This window comes from Mytilus edulis, chromosome 7 (genome assembly GCF_963676685.1).
Source record: "Mytilus edulis chromosome 7, xbMytEdul2.2, whole genome shotgun sequence".
Taxonomy (NCBI): Eukaryota; Metazoa; Mollusca; class Bivalvia; order Mytilida; family Mytilidae; genus Mytilus; species Mytilus edulis.
Genome location: NC_092350.1, coordinates 38,479,132 through 38,502,689, shown reverse-complemented (window position 1 = coordinate 38,502,689; position 23,558 = coordinate 38,479,132). Strand labels below are relative to the sequence as shown.

The 23,558-nt window shown below is 34.0% G+C and overlaps 2 protein-coding genes across 2 annotated transcripts; both read left to right on the top strand.

Annotated features, from left to right (window-relative positions):
- The first annotated feature begins 2,268 nt into the window (after window positions 1–2,268).
- LOC139481405 (toll-like receptor 4) lies at window positions 2,269–5,800 on the top strand. The gene has a single exon (XM_071264726.1). The coding sequence runs from the start codon at window positions 2,340–2,342 to the stop codon at window positions 4,899–4,901; it is 2,562 nt and encodes an 853-aa protein (XP_071120827.1). The 5' UTR covers window positions 2,269–2,339; the 3' UTR covers window positions 4,902–5,800.
- Window positions 5,801–10,736: 4,936 nt separating this feature from the next.
- LOC139481404 (toll-like receptor 4) lies at window positions 10,737–13,873 on the top strand. The gene has a single exon (XM_071264725.1). The coding sequence runs from the start codon at window positions 10,757–10,759 to the stop codon at window positions 13,367–13,369; it is 2,613 nt and encodes an 870-aa protein (XP_071120826.1). The 5' UTR covers window positions 10,737–10,756; the 3' UTR covers window positions 13,370–13,873.
- Window positions 13,874–23,558: the final 9,685 nt, after the last annotated feature.

Here is a 23,558-nt window from a genome sequence, read left to right as displayed (position 1 = left end):
TGACTGGTTCTAGAAATTATTTCAACTTCATGACTGTTTGATATAATTGATTGCAATAAATGAATGATCTATGTATTTTTATTTTCATGTTATATATTTTTTCACTTTGACGGATAAATTTTATAAACGATTATATATGTATATATCTAAAAAATATTGTAAGCTGACATAACAACTGATTAAACAATCATAGTCTCTTTTTTATGTAAGTTACAATGTTCCCTATAATATCCATTGTTATCAGAATCGTATGTGTTAATTTAGAGGAAAAGATAATTATTTTGTCAGAAAAATTTGATTCGTACAAATTAATTAGAACTAGCTAAGAAAATGACATTTACAAAATAATTAGAAAATTTAAACATTTGTAATACCAAATACTTCATAATATACTTCTGAAACGACTTTTCGTCCTGAATATGCATGAAATTTTTTGCCACTGGACGTTTATGCAACCACTGAATAATCAATTAATCAAATTTTGCATTCAGTAAAAATGAATTAAACAATATAAGACACAATTGGTGTCTGTTTTATGTTTGTACAGTAAACATACTGAATTTGTTTATATTCCTTATACAATTTCAAGTATGTAAGAAAATCCATACATATTTTCAAACATCCTGACACTTTAAATTTCTAGGAGGTGAGATTCTCGGGGTTTTACCCAAAACTCTTTGGGAAAATGCAATTTTTAATTCCAATTTGAAACCAAACGGTACTAGATATCCCAAGTTTTTTTTAAATGCATGTCTTATTTGATAAGGAGATTTGAAAATTCGATCTCAATGGTAGTTGAAATTATTCAGTGTAATCATTTTGTGTCCGTCGTTGTCTTTTATACATATCAATTGGTGTATCCACCGTTTGCTGTTCGTAATCTGTTGTTTATGGCAGTCAGGCCTCGCGATCGGTGTCTAAATTTAAGCCCCCACTTTGGTAAATTAATGATCGTTTATAGGGGAGGGGCTATTTTTCTCGATGCAAACATTCTTTTACTTCCTGAAAAAAAACCAGCTTCACAATTTTCTATATTTTTTTCATTTAATCATAAACCGATGCATATCAAACGATTTTTAAAAAATTTTAAAACATATTTTTATGGTAAATATATCTATATGTCAGGGTAATTTTCTTATCCAAATAATTTATTTTTTTATTTTTTAAGGTGATAGTGTTATCAGTTATGTAATTTGACACGTGTCTTATAGTTCAGTGATTTTCGGAAAAATCAAAGAAAACCGGCACATGCATTGTTCAATTATCAATTGTGATCTTTTATTGATTAAATTTGAATATATGCATTTAATATCAATCTCTATCTAGATAAGAAATTTGTTTACATTGTACTTTTAGTCCTAAGTAGCACATTAGTGCACTTAGGAGTCCGTAGCCGTGTTTAGACGCACCATTTTCTGCTCTTTGGTCGGATTGTTATCTCTTTGACACATTCTCCATTTCAATCCTCCATTTTATTCAATTAGTTGTGAATCTCTTTATCTCTCTGTTCGCAGAATTAATCTAAAAAGCAGACATTAAACTCTTTCTTCTAAAAACTTTTAGCATTTAAACCTTATTGCATGACATTGAATTAGTATTTTATTATCAGTCTTATCACATATTATATGACCTGAATAATAGTTGATTTTGAATACGTGTTTTATAGTTTCGCAAATGATACTTGTCCACAAATGAACATGTTGAAGCTGGTTACGAGGTTTCAATACATATTCGTACAATTGTTCTTTAAGTTTTTGAAAGTACGTGTTGAAGTTTTGATAACAAGAAAAAGATGTGGTATGATTGGGGATGAGACTACTAATCGCAAGAAATAAAATGACACAGAAGTTTTCACCATAAGTCACCCCACGGCCTTCAACAGTGAGTTATGAACATACCACAGTCATTATTTCATAAATTATCTCATACAATATGTTAAACAGACAATTTGTAAAAAAAATATTGTAAGGGTTCCGCGAATCCCAATACCTCGCCTATTCTTTCTGTTAATCACAGGCTCAACAAAAATGAGGAAATAAATCAATAAAATATTCGTGTTGATACTATCTTTTAATTGAAAGAAGCTTCGGTCCAAGTTTAGAAAAACCCAGGATAGTTTATGAATCTAATAAATGTTTAAAAACTTCTTGATACTATCTTATGATTTTGTAACAGCACCTCCTTATAAAACACTCCTTTTATTATAACCACTCTTACAGTATGTATTCATTAATAGAATCTGCCATAGTATATATTATGAGCACTTTAGATTTGTTTGCTCTTGACCCATATAGTTACTTTTGTTATTTGTGTCTTATGTTCTGGTGGTTTTATTTCATATGCATTTTTTATATTTTGTTATAAAACAAGGAGTAAACATGAACAACGGTAAAAGAACTTTTTGGCTTTTGATCATTGTGTGGATTATGTTTATGTATGGTGCTACAACTTTATCGTGCAATTACAGCTTAAATTCAAAGAATCAACTTGTGGCCCATTGTGATAACAGAGGTTTTATAACTGTACCAAGGAATCTGATCAAAAATATCAAAGTGTTGGATCTCTCACATAATTTGATCACTGTCATCAAAAACAACACATTTATAAACTATACGAAAATGGACAATTTGAATTTAAACAGTAACAATATATCTGAAGTCCATGAATATGGTTTTGAAGGCTTACGTTATTTACGGATTTTGAGGATGGAAAGTAACGCTATTAATATTTCTAAGCTTCCGACAAGAGTATTTCGTCCGCTTGAAAATTTGATTGTTCTTGACATAGGCAGGAATGAAGAGCAATGGATGGTACATGAATCGTTTGTTTACCCAGACAAAGTATTCTCTAACTTGAAAAGTTTACAAAATTTATCTATCGACTTGTTCGATCGACCTGAGTTCGGTAATGGATTTAAATCACTGCAAACTTTATCCGTATTAAATTTTAGGAGGTGTTACATGAGATTCGGAAAATTATCAAATGAAACTTTCAGAAATTTTTCTCAGAAACTAAGAGAGTTATATATTACTCGTTGTCATCATTTCTTTCACATAGACAAAGGAATTCTTCGGTATTTTCCTGAATTGAACATTTTGGACCTGTCTCATTCATATATTCATTTGTACCAGGCACTGAATATACTTTATCCTTATCAAAACAAAAAGATGTCTGTTATCAACTTTCACCATATAAGCGACAAAAGTATCAATAACGACGAGTTTCCGTATTCTGTAATAATTACAAAAGAACTAATGAGATATCTGAGATCTATCTGCATAGAGGCTTTAGATTTGTCAGCGACAGGCATAGTAGATGACGAATTTTATTCATTGTTTTCATTCCAGTACCCTGGGTGCTTCAAAACGTTTATCATATCTGCGAACAGATTGCCGTCAACGACTTTAGAACACTATATGCAAACAGTTGTATTCTTAACAAGAGCTACGAATCTTAAAACCTATGATATGTCTTATCTGCCTGCACAATTTCTGAAACCGTTATTTATTGATGTATATCATCCCGAAAAGTTCATTGAAAGTCAGGAAAAACAACATATATTTCAGAAGTCAATACATATAAACGTTTACCTACCGCCCTTACTAGAATTTGTCCGCTTTACTCATATAACTGTATTGTCTGCTTCTGTATCAATCACATGCAAAAATGAATCGCTAAAACATTTTGATATTTCATATAGTGTTTTTGAACAGTATCCAAATATATCAAATGAATGCGGAAAAGAACTTAGATATTTAGATGTGTCCGGGTTATCTTCAACAATGATGTTTGAGTCCATTTCCCTACCAAAGCTCACTACATTGAAAATGAATCATGCCAGCATTGACAGAAGTATAATTGAAGGAACGCAATGGATGCTGGGGCACGCACCCAAACTGAAAAGTATAGATCTGTCTTTCAATAACCTATGGACTTTGTTAGATACGAAATTATTTAACGATAAGAATATAACGCACTTTAATTTGTCCAATAACCTTTTCAGGACAGTTCCTAGTAGTGTATCTAAACTCCGTCTCCTAGAATCATTAGATCTGTCTAATAATTTGATAACATCTATTGATTATACTATACGAAAATGGTTCGATGAAATTATCGTGCAACATCCGAATTTAAGTATCAATTTAGATAACAACGCTTTAGTTTGTTCATGCGATACTGTTGAGTTTTTGTTATGGCTTACAAAAACAAAAGTATCTTTTGTAAACGGAAACAATTACACTTGTACAATGTCAAACAATTCACAAGTCAATCTTATTGAAGTCACCAAAGATATAAATAAGTATTTTGCTGACTGCAAAGCTACCACGTGGCTTAGGATTGGAATAGTATTAATTTCGTGTACTTTTGGTGTTTCGATACCACTTTCGATTTTATATTATTACAGATGGAAACTTATTCTGTTTTTGTTTAGAAAATTTAGACGAGCCGTCGAGAAAAAGTTACATGTAAATTATGAATATGACGTATATATTTCCTACGAAGAAAGAAGCATATCATGGATAAAAAATCATCTCCTCCCAAAATGTGAAAAAGAATGGGGACTAAAAACATTCGTACATGACCGTGACCTTTTTCCTGGAGAACTCACGTCAGATTCTAAGGCACTTTCAATTCATCAAAGTAGACATGTTATTTTTATTATAACGGAACGATTTTGTGAATACGAGTGGGGGTCCTTTGAAATCGAAAGAGCCAAATATGAGAAATACACACAAAATCTTATGAAAATTATAGTTATTTTACAAAATGTGCATGTCAATGATATCCCAGAACAACTCGTGGACATATCAAATGACGTTATCTTTATTAAATGGGATGAATATGAAAATGAAAATCAGACAGAGTGGTTCAAACTAAAGACATTGCTTTTCCTAAATTAAAAAATGGATTAACAAAACATATAAATAGCTTCATAGGAAAATCTGATGAAATATGTCAAATACATTTTATTTATCTTCTTTAATACAATTAGTTCGAGTAGATATACACTGAAATAAACGATGTAAAAATTTTGGGAAGAGAGAAAAATGTATCAACAAAATTAGATTTTGAAAAAAATAATTGCAGTACTTTTTTTCGGAGAAACATGTGTTAATCTAAGAATTGAATTCTTCTTTTTTTTGTAATGTTATTGGGGCGTTAAACCGTTGACCGGAGCACTTATAAAGAGCAGAACCGCTTAATACTAAAAATGTCCCTATCTTCAACGATTTTACAACCCTATAAATTTACAAGAAAAGCGTTCATTTTTGTTTTGATTACATGTTTATGCTAGAATCGTGAAATAACGAGTTATTTCACATTTTCTAAAGCATTGTTGTGACATTGTCATAGGAATCACGCGCTGTCAGGAATGTTAAATTTTATTGGGAAATAATATTTCGGTATTCCTATCGATTGCTGTTAGCCAATCAAAAGTACGGATTCTAATTATTCTGACATGTTATAAATTAATAAAAAAGAATCATTTAAAAGTGAATGAAGCGAAAAATAATCAACAGAATATTTAAATCATAACTAAATAAAGCAGATGTTTGAATCCGCTTCATTAAAAAAAGGGACACTTGTTCTCTTCCCCCATTGTTGCTTGACAAATTAACATTAAACAACTGGTTGATCTGGTTTTATCATGTATACATGATATAAATAGATTTAATTTAGACAAATATGTTCAAACTCATCTCCCTGTGTTAAATATTATATTCGTTAATATGTAGTATATAATTCAGAATAAGAAGACATATTTTATGATATTGAATATTAAAGATCATAAATGTTATCAAATAGTTCGTGTATATGTGTGTTTGTTTTTGTTGCAGTTCAGTGTTCCTGTTGTTCTGTTGTGTTCCTTATAGTTGATTAGTTTCCCTCGGTTTTAGTTTGTAACCCGGCTTTGTTTTCTCTTAATCGATTTATGTCTTTTGAACAGCGGTATACTACTGTTGTATTTATAAACATATTTTTTTATTTGTCCAAATGTTTGTTTACAACAAATTTGATAACATTATAATAACAAAGTCAATCACATAGCTTCAAAAATCAACATACAATCAATTATACTACTATTTTTATTTTACCTTAAAATTAGATTTTAAAACGTTTTTATTCAGGTTGTATACGTTTTTTCATTTAAATCTGTTTTTGTGTGTTAAAAGCATGATAATTTACACCTCATATAACCGAAGAACCCTGTTCCAACAAACCTTACAGTTAAAACACTTGAAAAATGGGAAATCACTTTGCTTTATTAATTTAACATTAAACTGTTAAATGATCTGGTTTATTATATAACATTCGATATATGAAAAATTGTGACCAATTTTCAATTCCATCCATGCATCTGAACGGTTAGCTCCAGCAAATAAAAACAAATACTTAACGACAGAACGAATACCAAATGAAAATGGTTTTATTCGTTGAAACTCAAATCTACGAGGGAATCTATAAGCAAGCCTCTTTTTGTTTTTGTCTAGGTTGGGATATTATTCTGCTGTGAGTGTATAATTGTATTGATGTCTCTATAATATAAAAAAGAGAAGACGTGGAATGATTTCCAATGAGACAACTCTCCACAAGAGGCAAAAATGACACAGACATAAAAAAAATATAGGTCACCGTACAGCCTTCAACAATGAGCAAAGACCATACCGTATAGTCAGCTATAAAAGGCCTCGAAATGACAATGTAAAACAATTCATACGAGAAAACTAACGGCCTTATTTATATAAAAAATGAACGAAAACAAATATGCAACACATAAACAAACGACAACCACTGAATTACAGGCTCCTGACTTGGGACAGGCACATACATACATAATGCGGCGGGATTAAACATGTTAGCGGGATCCCAACCCTCCTCCGAACCTGGGACAGTGGTATAACAGTACAACATAAAAACGAACTATAAAAATCAGTTGAAAAAGGCTTACCCATCAGATGGACAAAAGTTCAAGTGAACGTGACCGGGTACTTGTACATCCCAAAAAACAAAATGACACTAGAAACAGATCTTAGAGTACTCGCAGTTAACTGATAGCTAGTTCAAAGCTACTAACAACTAATAAAAAAATCATGCATCTAAAACTAAATCTATAAGTAAACATTACGATTATACACTAACAGCAGAAATCGTAGACAAGGCACATGGTTTCTCGGATTTATTTACGAATATTCAATATAAGTAAAGTCCAAAAAAGAGAATTTTACAGAAAAACGAGAAAAACTGATAATTACAGACCTTCTAAAATTCAAACTGACCACACGCACGATACACGCACGCACGATACACGCACGGTGAATGCACGATACACGCACGGTACACGCACGATACACGATACACGGACGATGAGTGATGAGCGTTACACGGAGGATAAACGCAAAATGAATTTTTAAATGATGAACGCACGATACACCCACGATGCACGATGAATGATAAATACATGATACACGCACACACGATACACGCACGTTGAATGATTCAATGACGAATGAACAACGAACGCTTTTTACACGATTCTCAAAGCTATTTTATTTAGAATAGTATTTAAAATTGATATGCATTTTAATTAAAGGCAATACTTGTAGCTGTTTTGCCGATACCAGCATAATAGATAATATGCTATTTTGCCAGCTCAGATTCAAAAAACTTAATTAAAGTCGGCTATTTTATAGGCACCGGAAATAGTTGTGTACTTGGACAGAAGCTCCTAACAATCAAAATATAGTGTCTTGATTTTGTTCAGCCTGAGAGTTCAAGTTTACGGCAAACGAAGGCGAGACATTGTGTTCCGCGAAACCCTTACTAATTCTATTTCATACAGTTCAAAATCAAAATTTTATTTTTATGCATATAACGTCCGACGCATTATATCTACAGACAGTGACTGGTTCTAGAAATTATTTCAACTTCATGACTGTTTGATATAATGGATTGCAATAAATGAATGATCTATGTATTTTTATTTTCATGTTATATATTTTTTCACTTTTACGGATAAATTTAATAAACGATTATATATATATATATCTAAGAAATATTGTAAGCTGACATAACAACTGATTAAACAATCATATACGTTCAGGTATTTCACATCCAATTTTTTATGGAAATATTCTTTATAAAGCACAAAGGTGTCAGTATTCACTTCAAAAACTAACAAAACCTTTGAATAGACTTAAGAATTAAGAAGGGATATAGTTACGATACTGTTGTCAGGTCATTAAAGATTGCATATTTTGGCGTTAATATTGATTCACTTATAGGGTCTTTGCATCGCAACTAAACACATTTATTCAAAAACCAGTTGTTGGCATGACACGGGTTATGTTCTTCTTATATATGTTATGATGGTATGATACTAAACCCCTAACGGGAAGGATTGTGCCTGATGTTCATATGATGAAATCATAATCTTTCAGTCAGTTTAATTGAAGTCTGGAGCTGGCATGTCAGTTAACTGATAGTAGTATCTTGTTATTTATGTATTATTGTCATTTTGTTTATTTTCTTTGGTTACATCTTCTGACATCAGACTCAGACTTCTCTTGAACTGAATTTTAATGTGCGTATTGTTATGCGTTTACTTTTCTACATTGGCTAGAGGTATAGGGGGAGGGTTGAGATCTCACAAACATGTTTAACCCCGCCGCATTTTTGCTCCTGTCCCAAGTCAGGAGCCTCTGGCCTTTGTTAGTCTTGTATTATTTTAATTTTAGTTTCTTGTGTACAATTTGGAAATTAGTATGGCGTTCATTATCACTGAACTAGTATATATTTGTTTAGGGGCCAGTTGAAGGACGCCTCCTGGTGCGGGAATTTCTCGCTACATTGAAGACCTGTTGGTGACCTTCTGCTGTTGTTTTTTTTCTATGGTCGGGTTGTTGTCTCTTTGGCACATTCCCCATTTCCATTCTCAATTTTATTGTACAGTATACATACTGAATTTGTTTATATTCCTTATACAATTTCAAGTATGTAAGAAAATTCATACATATTTTCAAACATCCTGACACTTCAAATTTCTAGGAGGTGAGATTCTCGGGGTTTTACCCAAATCTCTTTGGGAAAATGCAATTTTTAATTCCAATTTGAAACCGAACGGTACTAGATATCCCAAGTTTTTTTTTAAATGCATGTCTAATTTGATAAGGAGATTTGAAAAATCGATCTCAATGGTAGTTGAAATTATTCAGTGCAATCATTTTGTGTCCGTCGTTGTCTTTCATACATATCAATTGGTGTATCCACTGTTTGCTGTTCGTAATCTGTTGTTTATGGCAGTCAGGCCTCGCGATCGGTGTCCAATTTTTAGCCCCCACTTTGGTAAATTAATGATAATTTATAGGGGAGGGGCTATTTTTCTCGATGCAAACATTTTTTTACTTCCTGAAAAAAAAAAACAGCTTAACAATTTTCTATATTTTTTTCATTTAATCATAAACCGATGCATATTAAACGATTTTTTTTAAATTTTAAAACATATTTTTATGGTAAATATATCTATATGTCAGGGTAATTTTCTATTCCAAATAATTTATTTTTTTATTTTTTAAGGTAATAGTGTTATCAGTTATGTAATTTGTCACGTGTCTTATAGTTCAGTGATTTTCGGAAAAATCAAAGAAAACCGGCACATGCATTGTTCAATTATCATTTGTGATCTTTTATTGATTAAATTTGAATATATGCATTTAATATCAATCTCTATCTAGATAAGAAATTTGTTTACATTGTACTTTTAGTCCTAAGTAGCATATTAGTGCACTAAGGAGTCCTTAGCCGTGTTTAGACGCATCATTTTCTGTTCTTTGGTCGGATTGTTGTCTCTTTGACACATTTTCCATTTCAATCCTCCATTTTATTCAATTAGTTGTGAATCTCTTTATCCTGCTGTTTGATGTTTTTGCAGACAAAAACAATTCGCAGAATTAATCTAAAAAAGCAGACATTAAACTCTTTCTTCTAAAAACTTTAAGCATTTAAACCTTATTGCATGACATTGAATTAGTATTTTATTATCAGTCTTATCACATATTATATGACCTTAATAATAGTTGATTTTGAATACGTGTTTTATATATTCGCAAATGATACTTGTCCACAAATGAACATGTTGAAGCTGGTTACGAGGTTTCAATACATATTCGTACAATTGTTCTTTAAGTTTTTAAAAGTACGTGTTGAGGTTTTGATAACAAGAAAAAGATGTGGTATGATTGGGGATGAGACTACTCATCGCAAGAAATAGAATGACACAGAAGTTTTCACCATAAGTCACCCCACGGCCTTCAACAGCAAGTAATGAACATACCACAGTCATTATTTCATAAATTATCTCATACAATATGTTAAACACACAATTTGTTAAAAAAAATCGTATGGGTTCCGCGAAACCCAGTGTCTCGCCTATTCTTTCTGTTAATCGCAGGCTCAACAAAAATGAGGAAATTAATCAATAAAATATTCCTGTTGATACTATCTTTTAATTGAAAGCAGCTTCGGTCCAAGTTTAGTAAAACCGAGGATAGTTTATGAATCTAATAAATGTTTAAAAACTTGTTGATACTATCTTATGATTTTGTAACAGCACCTCCTTATAAACACTCCTTTTGTTATAACAACTCTTACAGTATGTATTCATTAATATAATCTGCCAAAACTTCCGGTTTCTTAGGAAAGTATATATTATGAGCACTTTAGATTTGTTTGCTCTTGACCCATATAGTTACTTCTGATGTTTGTGTCTTATGTTCTGGAGGTTTTATTTCATATGCATTTTTTATATTTTGTTATAAAACAAGGAGTAAACATGAACAACGGTAAAAGAACTTTTTGGCTTTTGATCATTGTGTGGATTATGTTTATGTATGGTGCTACAAATTTATCGTGCAATTACAGCTTAAATTTAAAAAACCAACTTGTGGCCCATTGTGATAACAGAGGTTTTATAACTGTACCAAGGAATCTGATCAAAAATATCAAAGTGTTGGATCTCTCACATAATTTAATCACTGTCATCAAAAACAACACATTTATAAACTATACGAAAATGGACATTTTGATTTTAAACAGTAACAATATATCTGAAGTCCATGAATATGGTTTTGAAGGCTTACGTTATTTACGGATTTTGAGGATGGAAAACAACGCTATTAATATTTCTAAGCTTCCGACAAGACTGTTTCGTCCGCTTGAAAATTTGATTGTTCTTGAAATAGGCAGGAATGAAGAGCAATGGATGGTACATGAATCGTTTGTTTACCCAGACAAAGTATTCTCTAACTTGAAAAGTTTACAAAATTTATCTATCGACTTGTTCGATCGACCTGAGTTCGGTAATGGATTTAAATCACTGCAAACTCTAGCCGTATTAAATTTTAGGAGGTGTTACATGAGATTCGGAAAATTATCAAATGAAACTTTCAGAAATTTTTCTCCGAAACTAAGAGAGTTATATATTACTCGTTGTCATCATTTCTTTCACATTGACAAAGGAATTCTTCGGTATTTTCCTGAATTGAACATTTTGGACCTGTCTCATTCATATATTCATTTGTACCAGGCACTGAATATACTTTATCCTTATCAAAACAAAAAGATGTCGGTTATTAACTTTCACCATATTAGCGACAAAAGTATCAATAACGATAAGTTTCCGTATTCTGTAATAATTACAAAAGAACTAATGAGATATCTGAGCTCTATCTGCATAGAGGCTTTAGATTTGTCAGCGACAGGCATAGCAGATGACGAACTTTATTCATTGTTTTCATTCCAATACCCTGGGTGCTTCAAAACGTTTATCATATCTGCGAACAGATTACCGTCAACGACTTTAGAACACTATATGCAAAATGTTTTATTCTTAACAAGAGCTACGAATCTTAAAACCTTTGATATGTCTTATCTGCCTGCACAATATCTGAAACCGTTATTTCTTGATGTGTATCATCCCGGAAAGTTCATTGGAAGTCATAATCAGGAAAAACAACATATTTTTCATCAATCTTTTCATATAACTATTAACCTACCGCCCTTACTAGAATTTGTCCGCTATACTCATATGACAGTAGTGTCTGCGTCTGTGTCATTCACATGCCAAAATACATCGCTAAGGAATTTTGATATTTCATTTAGTATTTTTGAACAATATCCAAATGTGTCAAATGAATGTGGAAAAGAACTTATATATTTAGATGTTTCTGGATTATCTTCAACAATACTGTTTCAGTCCATTTCCTTGCCGAAACTAACTACATTGAAAATGACCCATGCCAGCATAGACAGAAGCATAATTGAAGGAAGACAATGGATGCTCGGTCACGCACCTAAACTCAAAAGTGTAGATCTGTCTTTCAATAACCTATGGACTTTGTCAGATACGACATTATTTAATGACAAGAATATGACCCATTTTAATTTGTCCAATAACTTTTTCAGGAGAGTTCCTAGTACTGTATATAAACTCCGTCATCTAGAATCGCTAGATCTGTCAAATAATTTGATAACATCTATTGATTATACTATACGAAAATGGTTAGATGAGATTATCGTGCCAAATCAGAATTTGAGTTTGAATTTGAATAACAATGCTTTAGTTTGTTCGTGCGATACTGTTGATTTTCTGTTATGGCTTACAAAAACAAAAGTATTTTTTGTAAACGGAAACAATTACACTTGCACAATGTCAAACAATTCGCAAGCCAATCTTATTGAAGTCACCAAAGATATCAATAAGTATTTTGCTGACTGCCAAGCTACCACGTGGCTTAGGATTGGAATAGTATTAGTTTCGTGTACTTTTGGTGTTTCGATACCATTTTCGGTTTTATATTATTACAGATGGAAACTTATTCTGTTTTTGTTTAGAACATTTAGACGAGCCGTCGAGAGAGGTTTATATGTAAATTATGAATATGACGTATATATTTCCTACGAAGAAAGAAGCATATCATGGATAAAAAACCATCTGCTTCCAAAAGTTGAAAAAGAATGGGGAATGAAAACATTCGTACATGATCGAGACCTTATTCCCGGAGAATCAACATCAGATTCTAAAGCACTTTCAATTCACCAAAGTAGACATGTTATTTTTATTATAACGGAACGATTTTGTGAATACGAATGGGGGTCATTTGAAATCGAAAGAGCCAAATATGAGAAATACACACAAAATCTTATGAAAATTATAGTTATTTTACAAAATGTGCATGTCAATGATATTCCAGAACAACTCGTGAACATATCAAATGATGTTATCTTCATTAAATGGGATGAACACGAAACTGAAATTTCAGAAAATCAAACTAGGTGGTTCAAACTTAAGACATTGCTTTTTCTTAATTAAGAAAATTATAAACAGCTTTTTAAATCTGATGAAATATGTCAAATATATCTTATTTACCATTAAGATATATTTTTCTTTCTTTAGTACAGTCGGTTAAAGAAGTTAACACTGAAATAAGCGATATATGTTAATACATTTTTTGGAACAGATTTAAAATAAATGGGTACTATCAAAATTCGATGTGATAACTATAAGTCGCCGTACTTTTTTCGGAGAAAATATGTGTTTATTCAAGAATTGAATGGGTTTTTTTTTTGTAAGTTTTTGTTCCAATAAACAAAAAATAAACGTTGATCGAAACATATTTTTATTATACTAAAAATTGTGCGTACAATCACAAAACAAAGAAACGTTTAATTTTGATAATAACGTGTTAATGCAACAACCGTGAATATTCTAATTACACTCCATTGATCGTTTGTATCTTATGCATTGTTGTAACATAGCACAGTAAGCACGTGTTGTCAGGAATGTGTTTTAGGAAATAAAATCTTATTTTTGAAATGCCTATCGATTGTTGTCTGCAAATAATTAGTACGGATTATTATGGAACATGCATGTAATGTAACAGTCAGTTTCTAATATATTTTTTAAAAAGACATCTGTTCTTTTTCCCTTTTGTTACTTTTTAGAATAACATTAAACATCTCGTCAAACTGCAGATTTTTTTTCTAATTTTGATATCTTAATGTGATTAAATTGAATATATTCAAACTACTCTATAAGTGACAAATACTATATTCGTTAATTTAGAAATATATCTGTAATTCTGAAGTTTTTCTATTGTGTATTTTAAAAAATAAGAAGACATATTTTAAGATATTAAAATTGAGAAAGGAAATGGTGAATATGTCAAAGCGACAACCACCCGACCATAGAGCAATGAATATTAAAGATCTTATAAATGATTTAATTTTTAATTTTTTATTTTTGTTAATATCGAATTCAATTACGTAGTACATATATTGCAAACAAAAACAATGATCAAAATAATTTAGATGTCGGCGTCCACAGCTCATATAAAAAAAAATTAGATGAGGTATGAATACCTGTGTGACAACTATCCACCAAAGACAGCTGTACGGTCTTCAAAAATAAGAAACTACCATATTGTCGGCTTATTCATTAACGGCTATCTATCTCAATCGCAAAAATATACTTTTATCTTTGAAAAAATGAATGAAACAGTGACATATGTTCATGCCAATTCACCTTCAATTTTGTTGATCATGATCTTATGGTACGTTTTAAAAAATGTCATGCTTTCCACACACAAAAACACATTTAAATAATAACCTGAAGAAAACAAATTTAACCACTAACCTTTAGGTAGAAAAAAAGAGTAAAAGATAAAAATCAGAAAATGGAAAAAACTCTTTCTGAATTCTATGCGTCCGTAATTTTTTTTATCAATTTACTTTCATCAGGAATGTTTTTCGGAATATTTAAAAGCCATAGATGTTCAAAACCAGAATGTTTGAAACAAAACCTTTGAACAAACATGGCATAAATATAATAGCCAAATATATATGCGGTCAACTTTGCCAGAGTGAGTTGAGGCCTTAGTTTTTTCTCTCATAATTTGTAAAAACGGATAGTACACCTGCAGCGGTATTAACCAAATGAGATAGAAAATCGCTGGGTCCGAAGCGCTTTTCTAGATTTGCCTTTACAAGGAAAGTTGAAAGCCAAATATTTGAAAGATAATTAGAGGGATGTATAAGAGTTGATACAGTCAAAGAGCTGTAAGACCAAATGGTATGTTAGTGTAGTATCCGGAGGGTTTTAGGTCATCAGACAGACCATCTAGAGATGTTCGAAGCACTTCCCAGAAACCATCCTCTTCCGGTTAAACTAATGGCTAATGCAGACGTCTAAATCATACTAGAAGAGCAATCGGCCGTTCGTGTCTGCAGGAACGACCGTCTAAGGTATATATCGGTATTAAGATATACAACATTGGCGCTGCGAGCAATCAGCGGGCAGTGTAACGTCTATAAGGGACATTTTTTTTATGTTTTTGCCGTGCCGGTTGTGGACGGCAAAAATAGTAAGACAGGAGGGAAAGGTTATTTGGTTTATTCCAGCGAGGGAATAAGTCATTTCAGGCACTCGTGGAGTATTTTGGAGGAATACTTCACGGTTGTTTAGGAGAAATGATTGTCCAAGTAGACGTCAGATTACCTTTCTGACCCTGAAGGGACAGCTGGGTACCAGTCGACTTGTTATTGTTTTGTTTACTTCTGTTAACCGCAGACCAGAAGGACGGGTTAGCAGTCGTTGTGTTATTGTTTTGTTTACTTCTCTTAACCGCAGACCAGAAGGACGAGTTTCCAGTCGTTATGTTATTGTTTTGTTTACTTCTGTTAACCGCAGACCAGAAGAACGGGTTACCCGAAGCAGAAGTACATGTATCTGTGTTATTAAATAAATAAATTGTGATATTAAGTGTGTTAATTGTTGTTGTTTATTCTTTAAATAAATAAACTTTGTTATAAATTGTTAGTCAGTAATTTACAGTTACAAATGTCAGTTGTAAACCTAAACACTTGTAGCTTTCAAGAGTTACTCCAGCTCCCAGGTATAGGCATAAAAACTGGGGAGCAAATAATGGACATTAGGGAGAGCAAGGGCTTTGTGACCGAATCAGACTTAGTCACAATCTCCCACCTACGAGTAACAAGGGGCCTTTTATCCAGGCTGGACTTCAGCCCAAATGGAGGTGGCCAAAATATTGGGCCACCACCTCAGGACCAAGGCAGGCATGGTGAGATGTTAGACAGGGGACACATTGCTCCACAGGGCACACCATCCCAAGTACAAGGCCAATCTGCATTTAGGCAAGAAGCATGGCACCAGGCGCAAAGTCCCTGGCCCTTGGAAGGGCCCAGCCAGATGGACTCTGCCTTCCTTTAATATAGTTCATATTCTGGGGATGCTAATGCTATACCTGAACCCACAGGGAATTGGGATGGGGGCTACAGGGAAAAGTTACAGAAAAAAGAGTGGAGTCACCATGATATTGGTGACCCAAACCAAGGTAATCCCCCTCACCACATGTAAAGGGGTAGTATTGGGAACAAGCCGTATTGACAGTGCGTGGGACAAACTTACCCTGAACTATTGGGGCACACCTTCACACCCCATGATATGGGTCACGCAAGCAACTATGCAGGTCAGGGGTCAGCACCCTGTACCCAACCAGCTTACACTGGTGGGGGACAGTATGAGATGGCCTGCAGTTAGTATGGCAAGAGGCAAGACAATAGGGGTGCGGACACAAGGCAGACCCCATCTCATGACTATGGGGATAGGCAACCCAAGAACGAGTATAATCAAGGGTATACAGCGGTGCCCCCAAAAGGGGTCACTGCAGGGGTGGGCTATAGACAAAAGGCATACCAAGTACCATATTGTAACAAACCTAGGGTTACTATAAAACTGTTTAACTCATCATTCAGGAGGAGTGGAATCAACGGCATTGTGGAGAAACAAATTTGTAATAAACATAACAATGATATTTATTTTAGTAGTATCTTGACTTCTTCTTTCAATATAATAAACATTAAATACACATTCATCATTCAACAGACAAAGCAATAAATCGGGTGGTCAATATAAAAGGTAGTTGACGATTCAAGAGATTGATTCAGAATGACATGTCTGTCTACAGGCTCCTATTTATGTCTTTTGGCACTTACTATGACGTTAGAGTAAACGTCCAATCGTCCAATCAAAAGCAACGTTTCTTACGTCTTTTGGCTTGAAACGTTCAAGAAGACTATTCGATTTCGTTATTACTAAATAAATACTCATTATTGAGTTGTCCTCATTTTGTCATTCTTGTCCGAATTTTATTTAAAAGCGAAACAAACCAAAAGGACATTTCTACATAATGCTATAATTAAACGGACAGTAAATTCCTTTCTCATTAATATAATCCTGGTACCTTTGATAACTATCATTACGGCGTATGAACTTATGTGTAATTTACCTAAACCTTACGCATTAGATATAATGCCTAAATGAAATCAATGAAAACCCTGTTCTCTCATAAATAAACACAAGGTTAATGAAAAGGGAGGCACAAACATAATAAATACGCAATTTATCTGCATTGATAAAGTGTTAACTTAAACAAATAATGATATTGAGATCGCAAAGTGAAAGTACAGAAAGGTGTCATGGCGGATGTAAACAAGTTGAATCTCACGACAAGGTTTGTCAAAATAAACCACTATATAACGAGATAATCAAAGTATTTCATAGGTCAACATTACCAAGATATACATATAAAACTGGCCCTTATCACTTGCAAAGTACAAATAGTTTAAATCATGAGTATGAAAGTCAATGCATTTATCAGTGTTTGTGCACTCCCGAGAAGTTGACCACCCGGCAATATTCAAATAAATATAAGTCATATACAATAAATAATACGATAAATAATAACAATTATCAGTCCAGATTTGTCACAATATAATGAGAATAGGCCTATGGAAAACACAAGGGGACCTGACAACAGAGGTGGGTAACGAGGAACTTTAGGTGGCATCTCTAAAGTTACCAATGCCCCAAAAAATATTAAGTATGACGGGAAGGGCAGCTGGCAGGCCTTTTTCACAAAAATTGCAAGGTATGCGGAGGTTTGTGAATGGGGTCCACAGGAATGCAAGGACCAACTTTGCTGGTGTCTTGAGGTAAAATCCAGTGAATAGTATGCCGTCATAACAGAAAGAGACAGGGAGGTGAGTTATAGGGAGCTTATGGAGAAGCTTCACAAGCGTTTTGGTTGCAAGGCGCTCCCTGAGACTGCCCAGTTCCAGTTTATCAATGCCCGGCAAGCCCATGAGGAGTCTCTCGAGGACTGATCTGATTGGGTGTTGTCCTTGGCCACCAGGGCATTTAGAAACCTCCCTGACGATTACATGTACAAACAAGCCGTAATGCGACTGTACCAGGGCATTGAAAACAAACAGTTGGGAGTGCAAATCTCTAACCTTCATCCCCAAAGTATTGAGGTGGCCATAGATAAAATATGGCTATTCCAACATAACACACAGGCAAGCCAAATAGGCGTGAGGTTAGACAGGTAACTGATGGGCAGTATGGAGACCACCATGAGGCCTTCATTGAGTATCAGGGGCCACATGTAAGGGATACCATGGCCTTTTAGAGGGCCCCAGCTAGTACATGGAAAGTGGAGTTAGAAAAGTCTGATAAGAAGTTTGAAAACCAACCTGGTCAAGTCCATGAAAAATTAGACGACATGATGGACCAATTCAAGCAACTCCTCACAAGCCCTATTACAGGAAGCTGCTTACATGGCTGACAGACAGGGACAGAAAGTTGCCACCACTGTGGGGAGAGGGGCCATTCCAAAATGGAATGCCCAAACTATGGAGGTAAGTCCGTCTCAGGGGGTCCCTCCACTGATATAGGGCCTCCATGGGAGGGAGTGTGCTACCATTGTCTTAAGCCTGGACATGTTAAGAAGGACTGTCTGGATTTACAGGAGAGGGATACAACTGTTACCTCCACAATTCAGTCTAGCAGAACAGCAACACGACCATTAAACTTAAACGGGACTACTCAAAAGGCCGGAGTGAGTCCCCGCAAATGAAGTTAGGCCTCTCAGTAGTTGAGTCTGTACCCCAAGGCAGAGTAGCGGAGGTAGCTATAGTGGACCCAGAGGTAGGTGCCAGGAACAGAGAAGGGAACAGAGAACCCAGAGTGTCGGTGAAGGTTAGAGCAGAGATTGAGTCAGAGCAGTGCTTCAATTTTGACATAGAGGCAACTCCTTCAGGCAGATTGGACTGCTACTTATTGAAATGTCTGGCAAACATATTGAGGGATGGTGCACTGGAGTTGGACCACAGCCTTCTCCCAGGTGGGTTTTTGTTGGTTGAGGAAATCCTTAAAAGAGACCCAGGCTTTGCCGGGTACTCTCTACAGGATATTTATAAACTGATCAAGGTTGACGTGGACAGGAGGTTTACTATAACAAAGGACCAAGACAGTGGTTGCTGGAAAATAAGGGCAAACCAGGGGTATTCCTTGATGGTGGATACCCCAGCCATACCATTAGTAGATAAATGTGAGGTGCCCCAAGGCACCTTAGTTACTGCAGCATTGCTCACAGGCGACCAGGAGATTTCAGTAGCCAATATTATGAGGAAACCCATAGGAGCGTTTTTGGCAGTTGAGAATAACAGAAGCATTCAAAAGGTTGCTGCCACAACAGAGACAACTTTGGCAAGTGGTGAGGAGGCCCAAGAAAGTTGGGACTCCACCTCAGACGGTGAGGCACATACCACTTTGGTAGAAGGGGCCAGTGATGAGAAGATAGTCACAGTGTTTCCTACTCCTGTTGTTGTCCAGTCATACATCTCTCACTTTTGAGGAGCCTTCCTCAAGGGGAGAAACTGACAGAAAAGCCGCAACAGAAAGCAACAGTCCGCTCAACAATGAAAAAGTTATAACTTTCAAATCTCCTGTCAACCAGGAATCTGTATACATTAATCCAGAAAGCCCCGATTTGGGATTTGGGCTACTTTTCAAAACAGATAATGTTGGCACTAAATATTTCAATCAGCAGAAGCCGCCACCAGTAGAAAAAAGTAAAATCACAAAAATACTGAACTTAGAGGAAGATCAATTGGGAAAGTCCATAATCACATGGCAAAATCAAATAACAAAACGCATCAAAAACGAATGGACAAAAAGTGGGACGTCAGTCTTTTGTGTGAGCACAGTTAGATCGGGTCCCAACAGAAGACAGTAGGACCCTGGAATTCCCTACCTAAACAAAGGTATAAATACAGTGCAAGTGAGGAAAAATGAGACCAGACTCTTCATGACAGACAATAGATCAGCACAACCTCCTGGGTCCAACTATATAGTGGACATGCAGCCACTAAATGGCCCGGTTCTAGTTTGTATAAAGACGGGGAAGAGTTGGCATACGATCCAGACAAGACAAATTCACAGTTGTCTGGGTTCCCAATTTGTTGGGAACCCATTGCACTATCTTTTAGTTAATCAGTAGACCCATGGATACAAAGGGTCCTTTTTGAGGGGATAGATTTTATACTTTTTAACAATTGTTAGGGGGATAGAGTATATACTTTTTTAAATTGATGCATATTTTCTCTAAATTTGGTATTATTTCAGTATTTTATTGATTTTGGCCTTATTAATAATACTAGGGGGAGTGTAGTATCCGGAGGGTTAGTTTTAGGTCATCAGACAGACCATCTAGAGATGTCCAAAGCACTTCCCAGCAACCATCCTCTTCCGGTTAAACTAATGGCTAATGCAGACGTCTAAATCATACTAGAAGAGCAATCAGCCGTTCGTGACTGCAGGAACGACCATCTAAGGTATATATCGGTATCAAGATATACTCGGGATCACAACATTATTAAAGAAGGGCGAAAATATTAGAGGTACAGTCAAACTCATGTATCGATTATAAACTGAAAAGGTCATGGCTAAAAAATAAAAACACAAACAGACAAATAAAAACACAAATACCACAACATAGAAAACTAAAGACTAAGCAAAACGAACCCCGCCAAAAACTGGGTTTGGTCTCAGGTGCTTCGGAAAGGTAAGTAGATCCTACTCCACATGTAGCACCCTTCGTGTTGCTCATGTTATTACAAACCGGGTTTAAATGATAACTATATCGACATAAGGATTAAGATGATGATACCTTTCGTTGATTGATTGTCCACCAGGAGCGGTGATGACCTAGTGCTGTAAAAAAATGGTTTTGTGAATTATGTAATCTCTTTTATAGTTATTGAACGTATGTTTGAGGTTTTGTCAATAACAATAGCAATGTAATTATTATGGTTCGAAGTATTTCGATTTTCTAATAAGTCAAAAGTAAGAAAAGTTGCAATGTGTGCAAGAATTATTTTTTTGAAGAGACCGAAATCTTTATTTTCTGAGAAAACTATAAATATCTTCATACTGTACATTTCTTTTTTGTTTTCTTGTTTGTAAAAGCATGTAAAATTGTAAAAGGATGTTGCATTTATCTAATAAAATCCATACAATATGGTGTCATAAAGAAAACTTGTGATTGTGATCGCTTTATTATATTATGTTCTGGTTTAACTGTATGTGTGATTAATGATCATCCTTGCTTGGATAGAACTCGCTGTCTGAAAATGTTGACCAAAAACATGAGAATGAGTCCATGCATTTGATTTAAAGATCAGTAATTAAATCGTTATTGTTATTAACAGAATAAGGATAGATCCTTGATATTTTTGTGCTGTCATTTAGAACTATGAAGGACATTACGATCAACATTTTTTTCTTCTCTAAAAGCAATTTTTTCGAAAATAGCATTTAACAGAAAAGTGAGACAATAATTTAACTTTCCGACACATATCGTATTGTCTTCATACAATTAAACTTTATAAAGTGAGTTCTGATCAACAAATCAATTAAACATCTTGTTTCAAAGGGAAGGATATGTTTAAATTTTACAGAAATATGAAAAACAAACTGTTGATTTACGACGCATTTTCAAATTGACTTCATTCGTCTTCCCATTCATTTTTGAAGTGTCGTACTCTTCAACGATAAATGTCAAATATCCGGTTTATAAGGAGAAATATGTTAGTGACCTTTAAAATTAACTGTGTTCTAGTTTTATGATGTTTTTAAATTTACTCCATAACAGTTATCATATTTTTTTTTAAAATAAAGATTTAACATCAAAGACAATTACAGAATTGTTTTACTTTCTACCAATATATGTATTAATGAAACACATACATAATTACAGAGAATATAATAATACAATAATAACAACTATGAATATAATATGTGTAAAATACAAATGGCTGTTATACAAAAGGTAAATAGATTATGTAGTTGTTACAACAAGGAGGATAGTATGTCATACACAAGATTTGACAGATCAATTACAACACAGTTAATGGTCAAATATACCTGTTCAAAATAAATAGCATTTACATTGTTATTAGAGTATATGTTCGATATGGTATATAACGAACTAAAATTCTGCATGTTTAGGATCCATCAATTTGTATTAACTAGAGGTATAGGGGATGGTTAAGATCTCACTTAACATGTTTAACCACGCCGCATTTTTACGACTTTCCCAAGTCGGAAGCCTCTGGCCTTTCTTAGTCTTGTATGTTTTTTTAAAACTTTAGTTCATTTATATGTCAAGGAGTTCATTATGACGTCCAAATACACATTTTTGTTTATTGTTAACTGAAATCTGCATTAGTTTGCGGGATTTTCTCGCTGTGGTAAAACCCATTGGTTGTCTTCGGTTGTGCATTTTAATCTTTGGTCGGGTTGTTTGTCCCTTTGAAACATTCCCCATATCATTCTCTATTCTCTATTTTAGATTTGTGCTAGGATGATTCTAAACTGTACTTAGTTTTTAGTAGTACCTATCATAATGGTACTAAATTAAAACTAGTATAATCATTCTGCGATGTACTACAAAGACAAATTTTATTCACGTAATTTTATATGAAAAATTTCACGTGAGATTCACCTTAAACAAGCTTATACATGAATACTAGTTAATTTAAAAGCATGATTTCTATGTTGTGTGGTAATGTTTGTCTAAGCTGCAACAGAAATCACAAATCCTGTTGGAACTGTGATTATCCGTTAGCGATCGAGACGGAGTCAATTAGTTGTACAAAGCTTAATATTTCAGAAAGGAAAAAACTTAAGATATTTGATATCTTCTTTTTCTTGTATGTTCTGAGGTTTAAGCCGAGTGTTGCATGCATACCTGTAAAAATAAACAATTCATGCCGACGCACCCGGGCTTGCTCTTTTAGATTTCTGGCGAGTTTTTTAGTTTTACATTGATTTTTCTCCTTCGTCGATTTTTAGAGACTTAAATATCGAAAAAAAACTACTGTTACCGTAATGTTCATTTGCACAAATTGTTTATAGTACAACAACTATTAAGAAAATTAAAGTTCTTAAGGTTCGATTTTCTTATAAGTGAGGTTTATAATGAGTATAGAACATCTTTATATGTTGACATATAGATTAAACTCATCATAGAAACCAGGATTGCAATATTGTATTTGCACTATTTCATATTGAACAATTTCAAGGTATTGATTACATGTCTTCAGAAAGGGTTTATCTTTACTCACCTTTAGTTGACCTA